The 23530-nt window shown below is 38.0% G+C and overlaps 1 protein-coding gene across 6 annotated transcripts in view; it reads left to right on the top strand.

Moving 5' to 3' along the window:
- Positions 1 to 23530, top strand: part of RGS22 (regulator of G protein signaling 22) — a 120074-nt gene that overhangs the window by 75742 nt on the left and 20802 nt on the right. For 4 of the 6 annotated variants that reach the window (XR_004904394.1, XM_036031303.1, XM_036031300.1 and 1 more), the window contains exons 15-21: positions 4998 to 5192; positions 10003 to 10095; positions 13873 to 14040; positions 14883 to 15050; positions 17559 to 17717; positions 19945 to 20013; positions 22262 to 22423. Coding sequence is in view for 4 of the 6 variants with exons in the window: in XM_036031303.1 (XP_035887196.1) it covers positions 4998 to 5192; positions 10003 to 10095; positions 13873 to 14040; positions 14883 to 15050; positions 17559 to 17717; positions 19945 to 20013; positions 22262 to 22423 (1014 nt within the window). In the remaining 2 variants the exon portion in view is untranslated. Of the gene's footprint in view, positions 1 to 4997; positions 5193 to 10002; positions 10096 to 13872; positions 14043 to 14882; positions 15051 to 17558; positions 17718 to 19944; positions 20014 to 22261; positions 22424 to 23530 lie in introns of all 6 variants that reach the window. The other 2 variants (XR_004904395.1, XM_036031301.1) reach the window with 1 other exon arrangement.

Raw genomic sequence — 23530 nt, 5'->3', positions numbered from 1 at the left:
GCCTATTTTTGTCATTAGAGGCTATTCCTGCCTTAAAATAGCAGACCACTGACCTAAGAGATTTAGGGAGTCAAATTTACTCTCCTTTGAGGTAAATTTGAAATTATTGAGATGAATTCTGCGGACATTGCTTAATGTTATTAATTTGATCATTTCAGTCTTCAGTTTCTTAATTTACCTTAGTATGGTATTATTTTAATTACTTCACTTTCAAAACTTTCAACTTAGAAAATGTTTAAGAATAGATTTGGATCTGAAACAATCCTAGCTTGTTAGACTAGTTAGATTTGCAAGTCATTCCTTTAAATAACTCCCAAGGTTAAAATAAATTATGTGTGTGTGTAGCAAATTTCATTTTAAATATTCTGTAATCATTTGGTAGACTGTGTATGGTTCACTTTGGACTATTCAACCCAGCAGAATACGTACCTGTATTTTAGGGGGCTAAGTTTCTAGGTTGCAGCTTGCCAAATTAAATAGAACATCTTGAGTGGCTCTTGAATACATCCTTGTCTCATACTTCACAACAGTTAGGAAGAAAGAAGTGCTCTCTGCTGCTATTCAAGACATCTTTTCATAACTCCAGAAATTTGCAGTTTGCTACATCTTTTCATTTCCCCTCTCTTAAATTTCATTAATGTTATCTAAAGATCTTTTAAGTTCTGTTTTACTTTCTTAGAAATTTTCATCCCACAACCCATGAAATTTCTCCCTACATTTTCTGTTTTATCATCTTGATGCTTTTTCAGCAACCACACTAATGGCCCTTATAACATATATGTTATAATGTTCCTTCTATTGTTTGATTGATTTTAGAGACAGAGAAGAAAGGAGACAGAGAAATCATCGATTTGCTGTGTTGCTCCACTTATTTATGCATTCATTGGTTGATTCTAGTATGTGCCCTGACCTACGACCTTGGTGTATCTGGACAATGCTCTGACCAACTGAGAGCTACCCAGCCAGGGCCTAGTGTTTCTTAACTTTCCTAATTCCAATGTTGTTGTTGTTTTTAACCTCCATTTATCCTAAATTAGCTATGGGATGGGCACATACTGGAATCCATCAGAAACTGGAACCACTTCAGCTTTGAATTTTGAGCTTTGATATTCCTCTTTCAGAGCATAATTTCACTTTAGGCCACTGATCTCCCATTCAGTAAATACTTATTGAGTGCCTGTGTATACTGAAGTATACGGTACTCCCATAAGGGAGAACCATAAAAAAAGTTGATTCTGCTTTTTTTGAGGTACCGTAAATGTCCTCTTCCTTTATCCTCACCTTGAGTTTTTGATGCTCCGCCTGCATGTGATTGTGTCACTGCCCTGATTCTGACCTCATTTGCTTTCCTGCCTTGAAAGGTTCGCTTTAACCTGCACCTTCAATTCTGACTTCTCTTTCTTAGGTTTTTTTACTATTCCCTCTGACTTCGTTCATTATTATTATATTTTACAGTCAATACTTATTAATATTTATCTACATATTTGTGCTTTCTTTTGTTCTATATTCTATCTCCTTTTGTTTAGGGCTTTGCTTTAATTAATTAATTTGTTCAGTGCAGGTCTGCTGGTGGTGAATTCCCTGTTTGTTGTTGTTGTTGTTGTTGGTTTCTAACATCTTTATTTAATTTTCATTTTGGAAGGGTATTTTTAAGTATGTTTTATTAATTATGCTATTACAGTTGTCCCATCCTTTTTCTCCCCTTCATTCCCCTCTGTCCTATACCCTCCTTCCCTCCAGTATTACCCCCACCCCTGCCTTAGTTCATGTCCATGGGTCATCCATTTAAGTTCTTTTGGCTTCTCCATTTCCTATGCTATTCTTAACCTCCTCCTGTCTGTTTTGTACTTATCAATTATGCTTTTTATTTCCTGTACCATTCCCCCCCATTCCTCTCTCCCCCTCCCCACTGATAACCCCCATGTGATCTCCATTTCTGTGATTCTGTTCCTGTTCTAGTTGTTTGTTAAGTTTGTTTTTGTTTTTTAGATTCAGTTGTTGATAGTTGTGAGTGTGTTGTCATTTTACTGTTCATACTTTTGATCTTCTCTTTTTCCTTAGATAAGTTCTTTTAACATTTCATGTAATAAAGACTTGGTGATGATGAACTCCTTTAACTTGACCTTATCTGGGAAGTACTTTATTTGCCTTTCCATTCTAACTGATAGCTTTGCTGGATAGAGTCATCTTGGATGTAGGTCTTTGCCTTTCATGACTTCGAATACTTTTTGCTAGTTATATAATTACAGGTTAGTGGTTATTTTCTCATGGCACTTTAAAAATGTAAGGCTAGAGTCTATACCTGGTTTACCCCTGTTCTTAGGGTATTTTGAGAGCCCATGGTATTCATAGGGGCTTCCCCACTGGCAGGTCCTGAACTATAATAACCCTTATCCCCTCAGCAGTGAGAAACTTCCAAAACCTCCACTTACAGGTAATTATAAGAACTTTGGCTGTTACTAAGTGTGAGATGGAAGGGCACTGGAGATTTTGAACAGAGGGGTGATATGCACAGTGGTGTCTCTGTTTGCTGTGGTAAGGCTGTAAAAGAGCTAACAGGAACCTAGCAAGACCAGTTAAGAGGCTACTGCAAAAAAGCAGGTAAGAGATTAAGTTGGCATATAATTTCTTATTTGACTATTGAAACGACTTTCAAACAGCCTCAAGTCTTGATCTACTCAAACCGTTTCACCCTGCTGATGTCATAGTGATTTTTTCTTTTCTTTTTTTTTTTGTCTTCAACTTAGGATATATTTCAGAGAGGAAGGAAGGGAGAAAGAAAAGAGAGAGGGAGAGGGAGAGAGAGATTGGGGGAGAGAGAGGAGAAACATCAATGTGAGAAACACCGATGGGCCACCTCCCATATGCACCCCAATGAGAGCTCGAACCCACAGCCTATGTATGTGCTTTGACCAGGAATTGAACCCGTAACCCTTTGGTGTATGGGACAGCTCCAACCAACTGAGCAACCCAGCCAGGGCTATAGTGATTTATTTCTAAAATTCATGCCCGAGGATGTCACTCCTCAGAGATTCCACGTTATATATCTTTAGGTAGAAATTAAAATTCCTTAGCAAAGAATAAAAGATCATATCCATGCTCTGGTACCTGCCTCCCTTCACAGCATCCTCTTTTACTCAAACTCTTTCCCTGAGTCAGTGTTACCTACTTGCAGCCGCTAATCTCTCCACAGGTTATGAAACCCTGACAGGTCCCCATGCCTTGGCCTGTTTTCCTCCTTCTTCAACCATCTTTCTCAACAACTCCTGTCTCTTTTCTGATTGATTCCAACTCATCTGTAGAGACCCAGCTTTAGGATTAAGACTAAGAGAAGCTTATCTTCCCTTGGAAGGGTTTCTGAACCTTTTCCTTCCCCATTTCAAGACATAAATGAGTCTTTTCTGTGGATTCAGTACAATTCAATAAACGTTTATGGCATCTATTCTCTGCCAAGAACAGTTTTAGGAGTTGGAGAATCACAGATGAATAAGCTGAAGTATTTGACCTCAAAGACTTTTGTTCCAGAAGAGAAGGCACATAAGTACATAATTGCATTATAGGGTGATGGATATAACAGTTGAAAAATATGATTTTGGGAGGAGGGTGTGAATGAAGGATTCTTAGGGGAGAAGGAACCCAAGTTGATTTTAAAGAATAAATGAGAGTGTATCAAGCAGACAAGGTACTTGTAGTAGGGCAAATATCCAAGACTGAAGGAACAACGTGCAAAGGTATGGAACGGCAAAAGAGTAAGTTTAGGAAAATAAGAAAAATTGATATCTGAGTTAAAATTTAGAAGGTGATAACTGGGAGGTGAGCTTGAAAAGCTTGGACAGGCAATCAACGAAGATCTCATTTGCAATGCATGACTCCATTGTGGCACTTTCCATACTGTGTTGTGACTGCTGGTTTTCATCTCTGTCTCTCCACCAAAGGGCTCCTTCAGGGCAGGCAGTATGTCTTACTCATTAGTCTTTGCATGCATAGCACCTACCCAAGTGTCTAGGATGTAGTGGATACTCGTGAAAGCATGTGCTATCAATATGGGCCCTTTAAAACTTTTAAAAGCTTATTTTACCTAAGACTGTTATTTGGTATTTGATACCTATCTATCTGTCTACCTATCTATTGTCTATCTATCTATCTATCTATCTATCTATCATCTATCTATCTGTCTGTCACCTGGGCTGAGTCTGGACAGTATCAGCTCCAAAGTCTAAGTATGAAAATAAAATTGAAGTAAAATACAAGTAGGGATTCTTAGTAAAACTACAGGGCATGACATATCCAGTGTACAACTTTTAAAACATGAAATGTTATTAAAGTGCTTCTAAGATTTAAATAGCTATTATTGAGGAACAAGATAAACAGACATTTATACAGCTTTGCCTATGAAGCTGGATGTTCTGTGTATAAAGATTCATTCACTCTTAATTCTTTCTTGTCTCTCTTCCACAGCAATTGACACCAGATGGAGACATTTTTACAGCAGAAAGTCTTAAGAACTCTGCACCTCAGTTGGGTAGGACAGGCAGTCTTTTGAGTTTCTAGACTAAAAGACTAATAGCCAGTTTTTCAGCCCTACTGTATTCTTGCCTCTTGCTTTCAAGAGCATTTTGAATCCCCGGGGAAAGTAGCACATACAGTTAGAACTGCCATGAACATAAGGAAAAAAGGAAATGTATAACTTGAAACCAACCATAATAACCCATAGCAGTAATTGGAAAAAAAATCGCAATATCTAAAATCACCTACTGTTGTGCAAGATCCATTGGCTAGTTGACTAATTACAGATGAAGAAATAGGGAAAGAAAATGAAAAGGAAAGTCTTTCGAATAAGCACACTGCTTCGTCTTAAGTAGTTTTACACATCTTTTTAAAAAGTTGCTTGAGCTTGTTTGCCTTTTCTTACCTTTTAAAAAGTGCCTCCGCCAAGGAATCTGCTAACCATTATGGTTTCTCCCAACATCCCCTCCCTTTCTTCCCTTCTTCCTCAGTATCTTTTTGCCACATATGTTGCTCCTTCGGCCACTCTTGACATCGGACTCCAACAGGAAAAGAAAAGAGAAATTTATATGAAGATACAGCCACCATTTGAAGACCTTTTTGACACAGCAGAGGAATATATCCTTCTCCTGCTGCTCGAGCCCTGGACAATGATGGTGAAGTCAGACCAGAGCGCTTACAGACAGGTACTGTGGCCCCAAGGAGCTGTGCGTGAGCCCTTGAGCCTACTGTAAAACTGGTGATAAGCAACATCATTAACACACAAGAAAAAAAAAAAGGCTGAAAAAGGTCTCCTATGGGCCAGGAATTCAGTTTTGCCTCCTAACCAAAGACTTGAATTCTTGTCATTTTCAGTTTTTTGTACAAATATGTTAGCAGAGATGAATCTGGGTTTTGGTTTCCTGTGAACCAACAAAATATGCCGTGATTATATACTGGCTTTGTCCCTTCTTGCCGTTTTTCAGCAGCGGCCTTAATTTTGATTAATGGACAAAGCCCGTTTGATTTTAGGCTGGATGAGTTACAGTAAATATTATACCCACAGAAAATATAAACATCTCACATGTATTGTGGAGAGCACATGCCCTGACTTCAATGCAGCCATTTGAGAGCACCCACAGATGTTCATCAGGTCGAATTGCTTGATTGGATGAAAGTTTCAACATGTCTTTTTTCATCCCAAAAGAGGTCATGTTAAGCCTCAGTGCTTGAATATTTTCACTCTTCTTTATGGACGGGTGGAGGAAATTCCTTTAAATATTTATTTTGAATCACAAATTAAAACCATTCATGGGTGTTTTTTATATTCAGTTAATGCACGTGCCCTGTTCATGAGGTCATTTCAGGTGGGGCTCTGCTATCTTCGTGTTGCTCCTCTCTGTTCCCGTCTCCCCAGCAGCTCCTCAGTCATGTGCTCTGCCAGGAAAGATAGGTTCGGTGGTCAGGACAAAATCAGCACTGAAACTCCTTGGGTGGAGTTACCTGATTGGATTGTGACTGAAACAATCCTTATGGCTCACTCAATTCAGTGACCAAAATATATAAATTTTCCTCTCTGATTTCTCTTTGTTCAGAAAAATGAGCATTGTAACCTTTCTACTACAAAAATATATAATTACACTAGGAAAGTTAGGCTATACTATGAAAATTTTTAAAATCTCTCTACGTGATTTTTAATATATTTTATTGATTATGCTATTACTGCTGTCCTAATTTTTCCCCTTGTACCCCCTCTACCCATTCCTCCCCCATTCCTTCTAGCAATGCCCCCCCTTAGTTCATGTCCATGGGTCATGCATATAAGTTCTTTGGCTACTCCATTTCCTATGCTGTTCTTAACCTCCCCCTGTCTATTTTCTACCTGCCAATTTGTTTTTTTTTTAAGATTTTATTTATTTATTTTTAGAGAGGGAAGGGAGGGAGGGAGAGAGAGAGAGAGAGAAACATCAATGTGCGGTTGCTGGGGGTTATGGCCTGCAACCCAGGAATGTACCCTGGGTGGGAATCGAACCTGGGACACTTTGGTTCCCAGCCCATACTCAATCCACTGAACTACACCAGCCAGGGCTACCTGCCAATTTGTATTGCTTAATCCCTGCACCTCTTCCCCAACCCTCCCTTTCCCCCCTCCCAACTGATAACCCTACAAATGATCTCCATATCTATGATTCTGTTTCTACTTGTTTAGTTTGTTTTTTTAGATGCAGTTGTTGCTAGTTGTGAATTTATTGCCATTTTAATGTTCATAGTTTTGATCTTTTTCTTAAATAAGTCCCTTTAACATTTCATATAATAATGGCTTGGTGATGATGAACTCCTTTAACTTTACCTTGTCTGAGAAGCACTTTATCTGCCCTTCCATTCTAAATGATAGCTTTGCTGGATAGAGCAATTTAGGTTGTAGATGCTTGCTTTGCATCACTTTGAATAGTTCTTGCTAGTTCCTTTTAGCCTGCAAAGCTTTTTTTTAGAAATCAGCTGACATTCATATGGAAACTCTTTTGCAGGTAACTATCTGCTTTTCTCTTTCTGCTTTTAAGATGCTCTCTTTATCTTTAACCTTTGGCATTTTAATGATGATGTGTCTTGGTGTGACCCTCTTTGGGTCCATCTGGTTTGGGCCTCTGTGCTTCCTGGACTTGTATGTCTATTTCCTTCACCAAATTAGGGAAGTTTCTTTCATAATTTTTTCAAATGATTTTTCGATTTCTTGCTCTGCTCTTCTCCTGGCACACCTGTGATTCGGATGTTGGTATGTTTGAAGTTGTCCCAGAGGCTTCTTAGCTTATTCTTGTTTTTTTTTTTTTTTTTTATTCTTTCTTCTTCTTGCTGTTCTGCCTGAATGTTCTTTCTTCCTTATGTTCCAAATCACTGATTTGATTCAGCTTCTTTCACTCCACTGTTGGTTCCCTGTAAATTTTTCTTTATTTCACTTAGTGTAACCTTCATTTCTGCCTGGGTATTTTTTTATTCTCTTTGAAGTAGCCAGTGAGTTCCTTGAGCATCATGGTGAGCATAACTAGTGTTTTGAACTCTGCATCTAATAGATTGCTTGTCTCCATTGTGTTTAGTTCTTTTTCTGGAGTTTTATTCTGTTCTTTCATTTGGGTCATATTTCTTTGTCTCCTCATTGTGGCAGTCTCCCTATGTTTGTTTCTATGTTTAGTAGAGCTGCTTTGAATCCCTGTCTTAGTAGTGTGCCCTGATGTAGAAAAGTCCAGGTAAGTTGGATGGGGTGGAGCCTTAGGTAGTCACCAGGGCAGGGCAAACCATGTGAACTAAATTGATGAAGTCTCTGATATGGGGTTGCTGCCCTGTGGCTCCGTGTGGGGGAGGGCTCAGAAAGGGACAGTTCTGCTGCCTGGCCTCTGGAGATTTGTCTGGGAGGAAGCTGTTCCCCGGCACTCGCCCTGATGCCAGACACTTCATTTTCTCCCCGTGTGTACCTGGTGTCCTTGTAGCTGACACCCTGGTGCTGGAACCCAGGGGGAGTGAGTCTACGTAAACCTGAAGTCCATTGTGAGCCCTTTAAAAAGAGACTCCTGAGAATCCCACTGTTTCTTCCGCTGCCCGAACCCTCACTGTTTTTTAAAGCCAGAAGTTATAGCGACTTACCTTCCCAGCACTGGAACCGTGGTCTGGGTGGTCTGGTGTAGGGCTGAGATTCCTCAGTTCTGAGGTATCCCTCCCAAATTTGTATCCACCACCACAACTAAGTGTGGGACCACCTGTTCCATGTCTCTGTGCCTACCTGTGCACCTCCACTTCTCCACCCTCTTATCTGTCTGGATGAATGTGACTTCTTTAATTCCTTGGTTGTTGGACTGACAGCTCATACAGCTCAATTTTCAGATGATTCTGGGTGATAGTTGTTTTGTAGCTTAGTTTAATTTTTGCTGTGGTTGTGTGAGGAGACAAGCCATGTTTATCTGCACCTCCATCTTGACCACAAGTCTCTACTTCTTATTTTAATCTAATGTATAGTCTAGAGGAAAATGGATCTGAAGTATGGTCCTGGGATGATAAAGGTTTAGAATTATAACTGAAGCCCCTAAACCAAAAGGTTTTGGCCTTAGTAATTATTCTTATAAAAATGTATGGGACAAATTATGCATTCTTTTTAGTAAGAGGAAGAGTAACCCTCTCTTAATTTCTAGAAACATCATTAAATTCAACCCGGAGGCTTCTGTAAAAGTCCAGCTGACTGGATTACATAGACTCTTCTCCAAAAGGGATAACCAAGGAGACTACTCAAACTGGCCAAACTGATTTTTTCCCTGCAACAGAGAAACGAAGGACGATTTTATTCTTCTGACTGTATAAAGTAGTACAGTATACACTCTGAAGGCTGCGACTGACCATGCAGTTTAATTAGATGATTAATTCTCTCCTCTCTTGCTACATCAATAAAACCTTTGCTCACTGACTAATGACGATGGAGTCTGGTCACTTCATGTTCTTCTGAGGACCACGTGGTCCCTAAATCAGTAGTGCCTGCCTTCATGACTGTTATCCTGTTGTAATAAACAGAAACTGGAAGTGTGATCCAACATGTTTCCAGTGTTTGTTAGTTCCCAAGGGCTTTCCAGAAAGGAGGAGGATTTTTGGTGGCACTATATCATCAATTTTCAAACTTTTTCATGTCATAACACACATAAACCACTGCAACACATCAAAAAATATATTTTAGCCAATCTTACAAAAATAGATATAATTTTGATTAATTTACAAAAAATAATAATAATAGTAATTACCTACACTTTTTGCTCCAAAGCGACACTTTATTTATTTATTATTGATTGATTGATTGATTGATTTTAGAGAGAGAGAAACATCAATTTGTTGTTCCACTTATTTATTCATTCATTGGTTGATTCTTGTACGTGCCCTTTCCTAGGGTAGATCCTGCAACTTTGACATGTTGGCACAATGCTCTAATCAATTGAACTACCCAGCCAAGGCCACAAAGTGACTTTTAAAAAAATCAGGTTGTGCTACTTGTGCATAAAGATCGCTCATACCAAGAATTAATCAATCAGACACAATCTTATCATACAATGTAACCAAGAAGATGCAACTCTATTATACAACCTATATATTTATGATTCAAGACAGGGCATTCACAATGGAAAGCCATTGTTGTGTTGGCTGTTGTCATTTTTTAATTTGACAATCTAAGGGAAAAGAGGTCAGTGTCCCTGACTAAGTAGTCAGATATTGCATGTTTTAAAAATTCTTGTTGTGCACTTGTTAACATATGTGCCTAGAAATGTAGGTATTTTTTATTGTATACATTCAAAGTCTGACTTTGCTATAACTGATATTTTTTCCTATGTTGGTCATCCTGCTTTAGCCTCCAAGCTAATTCACTTTATTAGCAAGTGTATCAGTTTCTTAGCCCACTGTTACTGGCAAATTGTGCATTCTTTCCCTACTTTCTCATAATGCACACCCTATTGATGTTACAAGTTTTTTTTTTTTTTACTGTTTTATTAGGTGAACTTGATGGAGGAAACTCGACAGCTAGACTCCATATGCTTTAGAAAGCTACAGGCTTTGCATAAAGTGATGCATTCCAAGAAAGCTGAGGTAAGACACCTCTCTACATAGAAAAATAAATTTATGTCCTGGAGAGGATTAGTACTGCATATATTGGTGGGAGTGGGGGTGGAGGTTGGAGATCATATATTGAGGAGATACTATACTGATGATATAAGGGATAGGCAGTCTCATTTTTCTGCTTTTTCTTTGCTTAGTGTGCTACATTTGATAAGTGTCACATTTTACTGACACATTTAATGACAAAGCAGGTAATGTAACACCAAGGGCCAAGCTACTTGTTTGCCTCAGCTGAGAGCCTTCAAGCCACATCATACTCCTATGAATGTTGTTATTTTCAGCAACTCTGTTTGATGTCAAGTCACAAAAGAGTAAAATTGAGTTTTTCAAACAGAAAAGGAACTGTTTTATGATATCAACAGGCAAAATAATTTTTAAAAATAAGGAAAGGGTTTGAAAAAGTCAGTAAAAAGACCATAGGATTGACTAGGATATGAAAAATATTATTTTGATATACAAATTCAAAACTTTTGGATTGGCTAAGTAAACCATGATAGATCTATAAAGCAATAATATTAAATCATATCTTCATTAAAAAGGCAGTTTAGATTAATATTTATTGACATGGAAAATGCTCAGAACAAATTATATAAAAATGTAAGGAATAGAAACATAGGTATTATATGATCTTATTTAGATAAAGTTGAATATGTATCTCTACATGTATACATATATGAAAAGAGGTATTTGTAAAAATGTTCACCAAACTGTTAAAGACAGTTAGCTCTGAACTTCCAACCAAGATAGAGGCATAGGTAGATATACTTTGCTTCCTCACACAACCAAAAGAAAGACAAAAACAAATTTAAGAACAAAAATAACCAGAACTGCCAGAAAATAAAACTGTATGGAAGTCTGACAACCAAGGAGTTAAAGAAGAAACATTCTTCTAGACCGGTTGAAGGGGAAGAGATAGGCAGCAGCTGGGTGGAGAGGACTCATGGTGAGGCAGCGGCTGGAGGACCGGGTAGTCCCACATTTGTGTGCAGATAAACCAGGAGGAACAACTGGGGAGTGAGACAGACCATGCAACCCATGGTTTCAGCCCAGGAAAATAAAGCCTCAAAACCTCTGACTGAAAAGATTTGTAGGGGTTGTGGCAGCAGGAGAAACTCAAAGCCTCACAGGAGAGTTTGTTGGAGAGACCCACAGGGTCCTAAAACATACACAAACCCACCTACCCAGGAATCAGCACCAGAAGGGCCCCAATTACTTGTGGGTAGTGGAGGAAGTGACTGAAAGCTGGCAAAGAGCCAAGTAAGTGGCATTGTTCCCTCTTGGCCCCCTCCTCCACATATAGCGCCACAACACAGTGACATGGGTGGCCCCACCCTGGCAAATACCTAAAGCTCTGCCCCTTCCTACATGACAGGCTCTCGGAGACAAAAATGGCCAAAATGAAAGAACAGATCAAAGCTCTTGAAAAAATACAGTTAATTAATGAAGAGATTGCCAATCTATCAGATGCAGAGTTCAAAACACTGGTAATCAGGATGCTCACAGAAAAAGTTGAGTATGGTTGTGAAATAGGGGAAAAAGTGAAGGCTATGAAAAGTGAAATAAAGGAAAATGTACAAGGAACCAACAGTGAAGGGAAGGAAATTGGGACGCAGATCAACAGATTGGAACAGAAAAAAAAAAAATTCAACCAGAACAGAATGAAGAAATAAGAACTCGAAAAAAAAAAAAAGAGAGAGGCTTAGGAACCTCCAGGACATCTTTAAACATTCCAACATCTGAATTATAGGATTGTCAGAAGGAGAAGAACAAGAGCAAGAAATTGAAAACTTATTTGGAAACATAATGAAAGAGAACTTCCCTAATCTGGCTAAAGAAAGACTTCCAGGAAGTCCAGGAAACTCAGAGAGTCCCAAAGAAGTTGGGTCCAAGGAAGCACACTCTAAGGCACACCATAATTACACCACACAAGATTAAAGATAAGGAGAGAATCTTAAAAGCAGCAAGAGGAAAAGAGACAGTTACCTACAAAGGAGTTCCCATGAGACTATCAGCTGACTTCTCAAAAGAAACCTTGCAGGCCAGAAGAGGTTGGAAGAAAGTATTCCAAGTCATGAAAAGCAAGGACCTACATCCAAGATTACTCTATCTAGCAAAGCTATCATTTAGAATGAAAGGCAGATAAAGTGCTTCCCAGACAAGATAAAACTAAAGGAGTTCATCATCACCAAGCCATTACTATATGAAATGTTTAAGTTAATTATTAAGAAAAAGAAAATGATCAAAAATACAAACAGTAAAATGACAACAAACTCATAACCATCAACAAAGCAATCTAAAAAGCAAGCTAAGCAAAACTAGAACAGGAACAGAATCACAGGAATGAAGATCACATGGAGGGTTATCAGTGGGGAGGGGAGGGGGAAGAATGGGGGAAAAGATGCAGGGAATAAGAAGCATAAATAGGTAGGTACAAAATAGACAGGGGGAAGTTAATAGTATGGGAAATGGAGCAGTCAAAGAACTTACATGCATGAGCCATGGATGCGAACTAAGGGGACAAGGCATTGCTGGAGAGAATGGGCATACTGGGCGGAGAGGGGCAAAGGGAAAAAAATTAGGACAACTGTAATATTATAATCAACAAAGTATATTTAAAATTTAAAAAACAAAACAAAAAAAGAATGTAATCCTTATTAGAAAGCATCTTTCTTTACACTGTAACTTTTGAAATTAAATTATAGATAAAATAATGTTTTATGTTCATGATATATTGTTAAGAAAAAGAACCAAATTATAAAACCATACATAGTTAGTTGTATAGTCCTGTCTTCTTCTATATAATCCTCACTCATGGGTATATCCACTGATTTCAGAGAGAGCGGTGAAGAGGGAAGGAAGGAAGAGAGGGAGGGAGGGAGGAAGGGAGGAGAGAGAGAGAGAGAAAGAGAAATATTGACATGGAAGAGAAACATTGATTGGCGCCTCCCTTATGTGCTCTGACCTGGGATCAAACCCACAACCTAGTGTGTTCCCTGACTGGGAATTGAACCTGCAACCTTTTTTGGTGCACAAGATGACACTCCAACCAACTGAGCTACCCTGCCAGAGCATTTGTATTTTCATTTTTAATAAACTACATATATGTAGACAAAAAAGCCTAGATGGATGGATATATATATATACACACACACACATATACATATATAGATATATAATGGTATTATCTCTGAATGGTAGTATTATGTGTGCCTTTCATTTTCTTTTTATTACAAAAGACATTACTTCTAACCAATAAAATTAATATTTACAAGCAAGTATGTAATAAATGTTTACTAGCTGTTACTCAAAATAAGGGAATGGAATGTATAGGAACAAAAGAGAATTTGTTATGAGTTAGAATCAGATTGTAGATTCCTTTTTGTAAGATTTTTATTTATTTCTTTTTAGAGAGAAGGTAAGGGAGGGAGAAAGAGAGGGAGAGAAACAGTGATGCGAGAGAGAGAATCGATGATTGGTTGCCTCTCATCTTGACTGGGGGAGACCAAACCTGCAACCCTGGCATGTGCCCTGACTGGGAGTCAAACCGGCCACCCTTCGTTCTGTGGAATGACACCCAGCCAGCTGGGCCACACCTGTCAGGGTTAGATTCTAGATTCTTCACCCAGTTCTACCATTGACCTGTGAAATGGCATTGGCCTGACAGTTAATTTTTATTTCAGCTTATTTTACTTTGAAAAATGATTTGTTGTGTTTAAGAGATTTTTATGGAAAGTATTATTTCACTAGGACACTACTCCTGAAATTGAAACTGGTATTTCACAACATCCTGATATCCCTAAGGAAACACAATACTGGAATAACGTTCCTGCAGAATATAGGCATTTTGCTTTTGATGATCTGCTTAAAAACAAACTGGAGTTTGAACATTTCCGTCAGTTTCTTGAGGCTCATTCAAGGTAAGGAACATAACCATTGTAAAAGGTATTTCCCCCTTGAAACATCATTTTTTTCCTAAGCTACTTAATTTTTTTAAAACTGTACAGATAACTTTTTGTCAGGGAGTGCATTAAAAATAGCAGCCTCCAAAGTGTTATTTTAAGTGGTTAAATAATATTTGTTGATACTTTTAGCATTGGCTGAACTAAAACACCAGTATGTCGTATCCTTTCCATTTTCTGCTGTTTCTTTTGCATTTGTCTAGACAGGTGCTATTTTTGTTTTTGAGAAGTGTCTCTTTTATATTTCACCAAGGTATTGAAATTAAGTCAATATTTTATAATTTTTGTTAGTTAATATATAAATGAAATGTAGTTCTGCACAGAACCTTGGGGCCTTATAACATTTATCTAATATAAACTGAGGCATTGATCGTATTTTTTTCCAATAATTGTTCTCACAAGTTAGCAAAGATGGAGACCACATTTCACATATATACTTTCCCTTCTTTGTGCTGAGGATTATTCTAAATTTAGCTTGTTGCCAAATAGACATGCAGTAGGTGGGTATGTTTCCATATCTGAAACTGACAGTACTAGTCCATTACTAAGGGAAGAACTCTGAGATCCTACCAATAATGGTGACAGACTTTTCTCTGCTCCCAGGACTTCTGCCGTTCATTCCTATATTTAGCCAGGATGAGGCACAGAATTGTACTTATTAGTTTCAGGATCTATTCACTTCTGCTAACTAGTCAAGACAACCACTTTCTGAGCTCCATCAGAGCAACAGCTTCGTGTGGTGTTTAGTAGAACTGAGAGAAACAAATAAGAAAGGCTGAATTTGGTCTTTGTTTTTGTTCCAGCATGGACCTCATGTGCTGGGCAGACATCGAGCAGTTCCGAAGAATAAGTTACAAAGATCAAAAGGAAAGGGAGGCAAAATCTATGTATATTAAAAACAAATACCTTAATAAAAAATATTTCTTTGGACCTAACAGCCCCGCTTCTCTGCGCCAGCAGGACAAGGTATGACACGAAAAGACATTTTCTATACTGAAGCAATTTGTTACAATTTATTATTATTTTTTGCCAACAACCTGAAAGTCATTTTTTTCATTTGCTTTTATAACTTAGATGTTAGACAACTTTGACATCTCATTTTTTAGATATTTACGTGTATCTACAAAAATGTTTTTAAAATTCACTCAAGTATTATATATTATAAAATGTGTTATTTAAAAGAGTGATTTAAGAATAAAAATAACCTTTACGCAGCCACTCATCCACTCGTTCGGCCAGTACGAGTGCCTGTGACACGCAGGCGTGCAGGACGCTCGCCTGGCCGCTCGGGATACCGGGTGCACTGGGCGGGCTGCATCCTCTCAGCCAGCAGGGAAACAGCCCCTTCCAGCCATTAAACCCCGTCTTGACCTCTGGTCTGTTCTTCTATTAACTGATATTACTCCAAACATAATTAATCTTTGAAAAATCCCATTTGCCACTGTATTGTCCCTGTAAGGCATTTTCATTGACCCGGAACACAGGTTTGGCCATTTTGTTGGACCAAAGTCATGTGGCCTGAATCACAACTTATTAATAACCATGGTATTATTATTTACAGAAAAAAATTCATATTGGGATTCAGCAGTGGGTTTGATCACATAAAATATGGCTCATTTTTTATGATTAAAAAATTGCAATTATTTATTTAGTTTGAAGTTTGCTAGTACTACCACCTGGAGATCAAATGATAGCATTTGATTTTTTTATTTTGGTAATTTAAACAGATGCGTATTCTGATGGCATACATTTATAAGATACAAATCTCAGATTAATATGAAATTCATTAAGTTCAAGACAAATTCAGAGATATTCACAAGTAGAGCCTACCAAATTAAAAAGCTCAATCTCTGCAGGGAGAAGTAAGCAGAAGTCCTTGGGAGTAAGAGGGACCAGAAGTAAGATTAAGCAACCTTGACAAAAATACTTTGCCATTGGTTCCCTGAGATACAATCTGGGGTGTGTCAGCAGCAGAGGTTGGGTGTCTCACTGAGCACAAGCCTGAAGTGAACGCATGCAAAGCATTTGTTTGCTGCTTGGCCTGCGCTGCAGTGTGTGAGGCTTAGTGATACCGGATGTTCCTGTGTGAACCCCCCCACAGCGTAACATGCTGAGCATTTAAAACTCAGTGGGAGAAGTTCCCCGGTGCTATCATAACATGAGTGTGCTTACTCCAGAGGAGTCCTCCCAATAATCCTTCTTCCTCATCTTTGTCTTTACTTTTATTTACTTATATTTTATACTTAAGGGTATTCAAATCACATTACATTTTATATAGACCATGCTAGCAGTTGTGTGGCCAATTTGCTCTTAGGTTAACAAAGTAGTCTGTTTTTCTTTTTTTTCTCTTTTTCTATTTTCCTTTTTAATACAAAAACAGTATCATTGTTAATGTTATTTGATTACTATTAAAGGATGGCTAAGAGGGTTTCTCTTTTGTTTTCATTAAAACAGTATACTAGTAGGATTCGATTAATCTAAGGAGAGCTAAGAAAAAGGTGTTTTCTTCCAATGAGCAGTCCAAAAGTCTGGAGGGTACACAGAAACAGGGAGAAAACAGAATGATCTCTAGAAGGAAATAGCCATTAGTAGCTTGTCAAAGCCAATAATTATGCAAAAGAAAGATTTGGGCCACAAAGAAATTGTGTTTTGTAAAAGTTGCTGCCTGTGCAAGGCAGAGACCATTGCCTGTGTAACCCGGCCTTCCTCTGCTTCTTGCTGCCTCTGCTTCCTTCTTAGCGGTTGTTGGAACAGCCGCCCATCGCTGCCAGCAGCAGCGTCCCGCCATCGCCCGCCCCGTATTTATGATATCCGAGTCAAGGTTGTCTCTATACTAAGCTTCATTTTCCTCATTAAGAAAAGGAAATGATTTCTCAAACCTGTCACTTTGACTAGAATCACAGATTTGTAGATTATTAGACCTAGAAGAGAATTTAGGGAACTAATATACTGATGTCCTCATTTTAGTTGAAGATACTGAGGCCATGGGGGAAAAAATGGCATTGCTTCTAGTCTCACAGGCTAAAAATCCCTGTGGTTTTTGAAACAACCCTCACATAAACTGCAATTCTCTCTTTAGTGTTAGAGAAGTTATTTTTCTTTTTTTTAAAGATTTTTTTAATATTTATTTATTTTTAGAGAGGGAAGGGAAGGAGAAAGAGAGAGAGAGAGAAACATCAATATGCGGTTGCTGGGGGCCGTGGTCTGCAACCTAGGCATGTGCCCTGACTGGGAATCAAACTTGTGATACCTGGTTCGCAGCCCGCACTCAATCCACTGAGCTACACCAGCCAGGACAGAAGTTATTTTTCTTTACTGTACACAATAGAGCCAGATGATCTTACAGAAAATGAAAATTGTGGCATCTACCAGGTGCTCAACACATAGCTGGGGGTGAGTGAATAAATGAATGACTATTCATGTTTCTTTACCAAAACAGAAGTTTGTATTTTTTGTTTTATTTTATTTTATTAGATAATGAATATGAGTGGTGGCTGGGGAAGGATTCTCCATGAGCAGCTTGATGCACCTGTTCTACTTGAAGTTCAGAAGCGTGTCCTAGATAGGCTAGAAAACGTGTGGTTGCCATTGTTTCTTGCAAGTGAACAGTTTGCAGCACGTCAAAAGATAAAGGTATATTTTAGCACTACGGTCTTTGCGTGGTAACTAACCATGCCTCTCAGAACTCCAGGTGTGCACACCGGCTGGCCCAGCTGGCCATCGTATTTCTGTGGCATCATGGTTAACAGCATACAATCAGACTTCCCAGGTTTTAACCTCAGCACTTCTATACGTTAATTGTACAAGTCTAAGTTTTATAACCTTAGTTTATTTATTTTAAAAATGGGGTTAATAAGAGTAATTGCTTCACAACATTGTTGTGAAGATGAAATGAAATGGTAGATGTTTAGATTCTTAGCATGGTGCCTGGCACACAGCAAACATGCAAATATTACCTATTAATGTAGTTGGTTTTATATTATTATTATTATTATTATTATTATTAAGTCCTCACATAAATGGGCAAGGATATTCAAGGGACAATACCTAAATGAATTATGGTCATTTAATACCAAGGAAAACTATGCAGATTTCCATATAAAGTGAGATTAAAATATAAATGGAGATTTCCACATGTGTTGACATGAAAGATATTATTTGTTGAGTGAAACAAGCAGGATACAGAACAATATATGGAAGACAACCCCATTATGTATTTACATCTATATATGTGTCTCTTTTTATGTTTTTATCTCTATCTATCTGTCCATCCTTCTACCTTTATGTCTATGAAAAAAGATCGAAGGGGATCTGCCTCCTGGGAATAGGTTTGGGGAGTGAAAAGGATTTTTACTTTACTTTGTAAAGTGGAGTGGTTTATTGCTTTTTTTTTTAAATAAGAAGCATGTATTACTTTTATAATTTAGAATGTCATTTTTATACCTAAAAACAGGAAAACCTGATTTTTACAAGGGACAGAGAGCATGTATTGTAATTTTGGATGTTAGTATGCAAAGTACATGCCAGTAGTAATGATCAGGAAGAATCAAAAAAGTTTATCAAACACTTTGAGGCTTAGTTATCTGGAAATATCCTGAGTCTTCTGAGCATCTTAAGTTATGGGAAGTACAGGATACTTGGGAACATAGAATTTATAGTATGGATAAGAGCTAGCTTGTTTTAGGCAAAAAGCTTCTGGAAATAAGTGTTGGAACAATTCAAATTTCCTTATGCCTTTCTTTTTCTAAAAACAGATTTTATTTATTTGTAGAGCTAGGGGAAGGGAAGGAGAAAGAGAGACAGAGAAACATCAATTGGTTGCCTCTGGCATGTGCACCCTACTGGGGACTAGACCCACAATCCAGGCATGTGCCCTGACCAGGAATCAAACCGATGACCTCTTTTGCTTTGTGGAGTGACACCCAACCCACTGAGCCACACTGGTCAGGGCTCCTCATTCCTTTCTTCAGGCTAAACCCTATTCTCTAACCAAAGCCAAGTGTAAAGATGTTTAGTTTACTAATATTATTGACCACCTTTTTTCACTATGTTTAGCACAATAATTTTATTGTAACTTACAGCCATTTCCTGACTTAGCATTCTTCAGGTGGCCAACAACATAAACTGATTTTGGCAACCTTAAGCCAAAGACAAAAGAGAAGGGAGAGAATTTACTATACAGTGGTGCTGGAGCATGTCACACACTTAGGCACAGAGTTGATATTCAAGCTTTAGAAGTACCAGGGGCCAGGGCAGCTGTGGGAACCGTGCAGGAAGAATTCGCTGATTTTTGTCTGGACTGTGGCTGTGGGAAAGACTCAGCGGAAGTGACTCAGGCCCCTGGCCCTCCACATCACCATGGATCTATCTGTGGAAGAGCGGTTGGCTCCATGGTACAGGTTTGGCAGGAGTGGTTCCCAAGAAAGGGGAAATAGTGTTAATCACCAATAACCTCAAGAAATGTCTACTGTATTTTCTGCCTCAGTTGGAGAACTTTGGTACTCTCTGAAATCAGCTGGGGCTAGAATATAGCATGAAGATCTGGGAAATCCTAACTGTCTCTTTGGTTCCATGTGGCCCAAAGTGGAACTCTCACCGGTGTTTGGGGCAATGCAGGTGGCCAGTGTTACCTCTGTCTTTGCAGAGGAGGAAACCGTTGAGAACGGAGAACTGGAGCGACTCACCCGGGATCTGGGCAGCACTTCCACTTCTCAGTCGGGTCCTTTTTCTGCCGAACTGCATTATCTCTTATCTGTGCTGACCTTTACTTCATTTTTTTTTAAAGCTTCCAAATTAGTAAAGGATTTCAAAACTTTAGACATTTTAATAATTGACATAAAATAATTGGTTTTGCTTTTAGGTACAGCTGAGAGACATAGCTGAAGAGTTCTTACTACTGAAACATGAAGGGAAAATTGGGATTTGGAAGGCAAGTAACTCTTTGTTATATTCTTCTTCCTGTAAGTTCTACTCTGTCAAAGTATTATTCTCCTTCTCATCCAAAAACCCTCATTGTAAACACTGTGTCCTAAGCCACCAACTGAATGCCAACACTGCTCTCCTAATCAGCTGGTAGAATCCAGTGGAAAATGTGATTTGACCAGAGCCTTCTTAAACAGGGCCTCCCCTGCTCAACTCCAGAAGTGTCTGATTGGACATTAAATATGTATTTTATTTATTTTACGTGCAACGGGCTTATTGAGATAAGCTCTTCATTCCAGCACATGGTAGCTTGTTTATTATTGAGAGTGGGTTACGCAAAATGAGTGAGAAGCATGCGGCAGAGTCAGCAGGCTAAATCAGCTGCCTGTCCCCCTTTGTTTAGAATTGCATTTTAGCTTTAACAGCATTAAGGTAACCATCACTTTGGTGATTATTTAAACCACTATAATATCTTACAAGAAATTGCCTATTTTGCTTCTTAACAAGCATGATAAACACAGTTTTCTTTTTGAGCCTACAAATTTATGGGTATTTATCCTTCTTCAGGTCTTGATGACATATCAAATTAGACCCAGCTGACCCACTGCAAACAAAGATAAAATTTTATTTGTCTATTAAAGGAATATATGTATTGTAGGCTCCTCTTTTTGTGTATTTTTCTCTTGAAAGGAATAACTGTTCTTATATTTGTCTTTTTCTATGTTTGTATTGAAATACTAAATACAATGGACTTATATTTCATAGTATTGTGCATTACGTATTATGTTATTTTTTTTAGTAAAATTACAGGTTTTAGTTAAACTGCCAAGTTTTAATACCTTAAGAAGCAGGTCTTAAAACATCATTTGCTGAGTGGGTTTTAAACAAACACCTCAGTCTAATACATAGTCGTTACTATTTATAAGGCTGTAATACTAATACGGACCACGTGGCGAGGGTCCTGACTCCTTGTCCAGAGACCACAGCACGTGCCTCCCCAAAACAGCGACAGGCAGCTAGTGCCTCGTCTGGCAAAGGGCCCAGCATTCATCTGCCCTGCGGGGGGCTGCCTCCCATGTTCAGCGTCCTGCGCGGATGTCGCCCGGAAGGCCGTTCTCTGTGGAGCTTCTCCTTCCCCAGGCGGAATTCCTTGCGCCTTCCCTTGTGTTCTCATGGCACGTTTTACGTAATACTCATTTTGATGGTCACATTTGATTTGTTTCAAGAAACGTACTTCATGCACTATCGGGAATGGGTGTTTATCGTGTGGTTTGTTTGACTGTTCCTGCAATTCCTAAGTTCATCTGAAACGTTGCCTTGGAACGATGCGTGGTTGTAGGCTAAACTCAGATTTGGGGAACTTCAGTAACATTTATCCAGTAAAGAAAAATCTACTCAGTAAATTCAGTAAAGTCTGTTTTTGCCATCTGGGAAGCTAAAGGAGAATGAATATGTGATCTAAAAGAAGTAGACATCTTAAAATTATGAAGATATAAAGTAAGTAATACCTTTAGTCATTGCTAAAACGCCCTGGCTCCTCCAGGCTTCTCTGAAGGAGGTAAGGTGAATCCTCAGCCAGAGGACATGTATTATTTAAACAGTATATTAGTAATTATTTCTTCTTATTAGTAATTCTTAATAGTAATTTGCTATTAAAATAATATAAAGATATATCACCAAAAGACATGATCTGTCCAGGATAGAATTATAGTGAGGTTCCACAGTAAATTTCCTATTTAAATTAATGGAATTGGTCATTTTTTTCTAAAAAATTTGAAAAATATCTTAAGTGTTTAATTGTTTTTAGTTTTTAAAAGGCAGGAGAATTACATACTAATCTATGACATATACTATATGAAACCACAGAATAAGTAATAACATAACAATATATAATCATATGATTTTGATTACTTTGTTCCGTTTAAGCAAACTCATACTATGCACTAACGTGGTTTTTCACCATAGTCTCAAGCAGTAATAATTGTTAACATTCTCAAACAGTGTAGTCATATGTTATAAATCTTCAATCATTTCTTTTTCTTTCTGCCTCTGAACAAAATGGCACCATAAGAAAGGAAAGGAGACAAAGGGGAGAGGGACAGAGGGAAAAAGATTCCCAAATTCTGTTGTATCCAGCCATACATTTCGGCAGCCAAAAGTAAAGGAGACAGAAGTTGGTGACTTTTTAGTCTAGTAAATAACTTTATTTACTTTTGAGAACACAGCTAACTCTCTGTACTCTCTGTTTTGGACAGCCTGTGGAGAGTAAGTGGATATCTTCATCTAGTGAAATCATTGCTTTTCGTAAAGCATTATTGAATCCAGTTACTGCAAGACAATTTCAACGGTTTGTGGCTCTAAAAGGAGATTTACTGGAAAACGGGGTGCTCTTTTGGCAAGAAGTACAAAAATATAAGGTATTTTATTGAGAGTGGGAGAAAGTCACCTCTTTTTGAGGAAGAGATCCATTAATATATCAGATTATAATTGTAACTTTATGTAGAAAGTATCCCAATTTTGCCACCTTCATACCAATATGAAAATTTTGAGATGTTTATTTTTCTATTTTCTATTATTATTATTATTATTATTATTATACAATGAAGAATAAGAGTGAGTCCTAGATTATAGTATAGGTCTTTCAGGGCAGTCCCATATATTATGATCTAATGAGAATCTTCCTGAAAAGTCTTAACTATATTTTGGCATATCACTTATCTGTAAATATACTACATACATTTTCCCCCTGAAGGTATCCATATTCAGTACTTTAACCAAGATCTCTTTACAAGAATTCCCAACCATATGTACCACAATAGTAATCAAAGATAGTGGATTATAGATAAGTAAACCAATAGAACTGAGAGAGGCTTTTCTATTAGAAAAAAATAGCCGAATTTATAGCAAAATAAATAAGTGAAAGAACAAGTGGTTAGGTTCAAAAGCAGTTTGTTTTCAGGTTTAAGTGCTTAATGAAATCATACAGAATCTTTGCATTGAAAAGGAGAAAAGGACTTTCTAGGTTATACAACCTAAACTTGTATGTTGTTTACATAGGAATGTTCTCTAGGAACACCTAAGAGTAAGCATCCAGTCTCTGCTTAAACGTTCCCAGGGGTAGCAGGCTCATGTCCTTGCAAGCGGCCTGTCTCATCCCATTATAAAAGTAGGGACTAAAAATAAAGCTGGAATTTCAGGGGATAATGCTTTCAATTGGCTTATAATGTAAGCCTGCATTATGCAGTATGAATACCCTGCAACATGTATATTCTGTATAGTTAGCAGTTGATCAATAAAATCGCGTTCTAAACTTTCTCCAACATACCACAAAATAGTTTTCTACCCTTTTCTATTATCAATAGTTTTTGTGCTATTCACAACTTAGAACTTTTCCCAGAAAAAAGATATTTTGAGATAAGTTTTTCAAAATTTGTCACAAGATAAGTAATATTAAAATAATTTTTTGAGAATTAGAAAGGAAGCAGTGTCTGTTTTCCAGAATAGGCAATTATCATGAGTGGGTA

This window comes from Phyllostomus discolor, chromosome 7, assembly GCF_004126475.2.
Source record: "Phyllostomus discolor isolate MPI-MPIP mPhyDis1 chromosome 7, mPhyDis1.pri.v3, whole genome shotgun sequence".
NCBI lineage: Eukaryota > Metazoa > Chordata > Mammalia > Chiroptera > Phyllostomidae > Phyllostomus > Phyllostomus discolor.
Note: the sequence above shows the minus strand (reverse complement) of the source record. Positions and strands in the feature narration are given on the sequence as shown.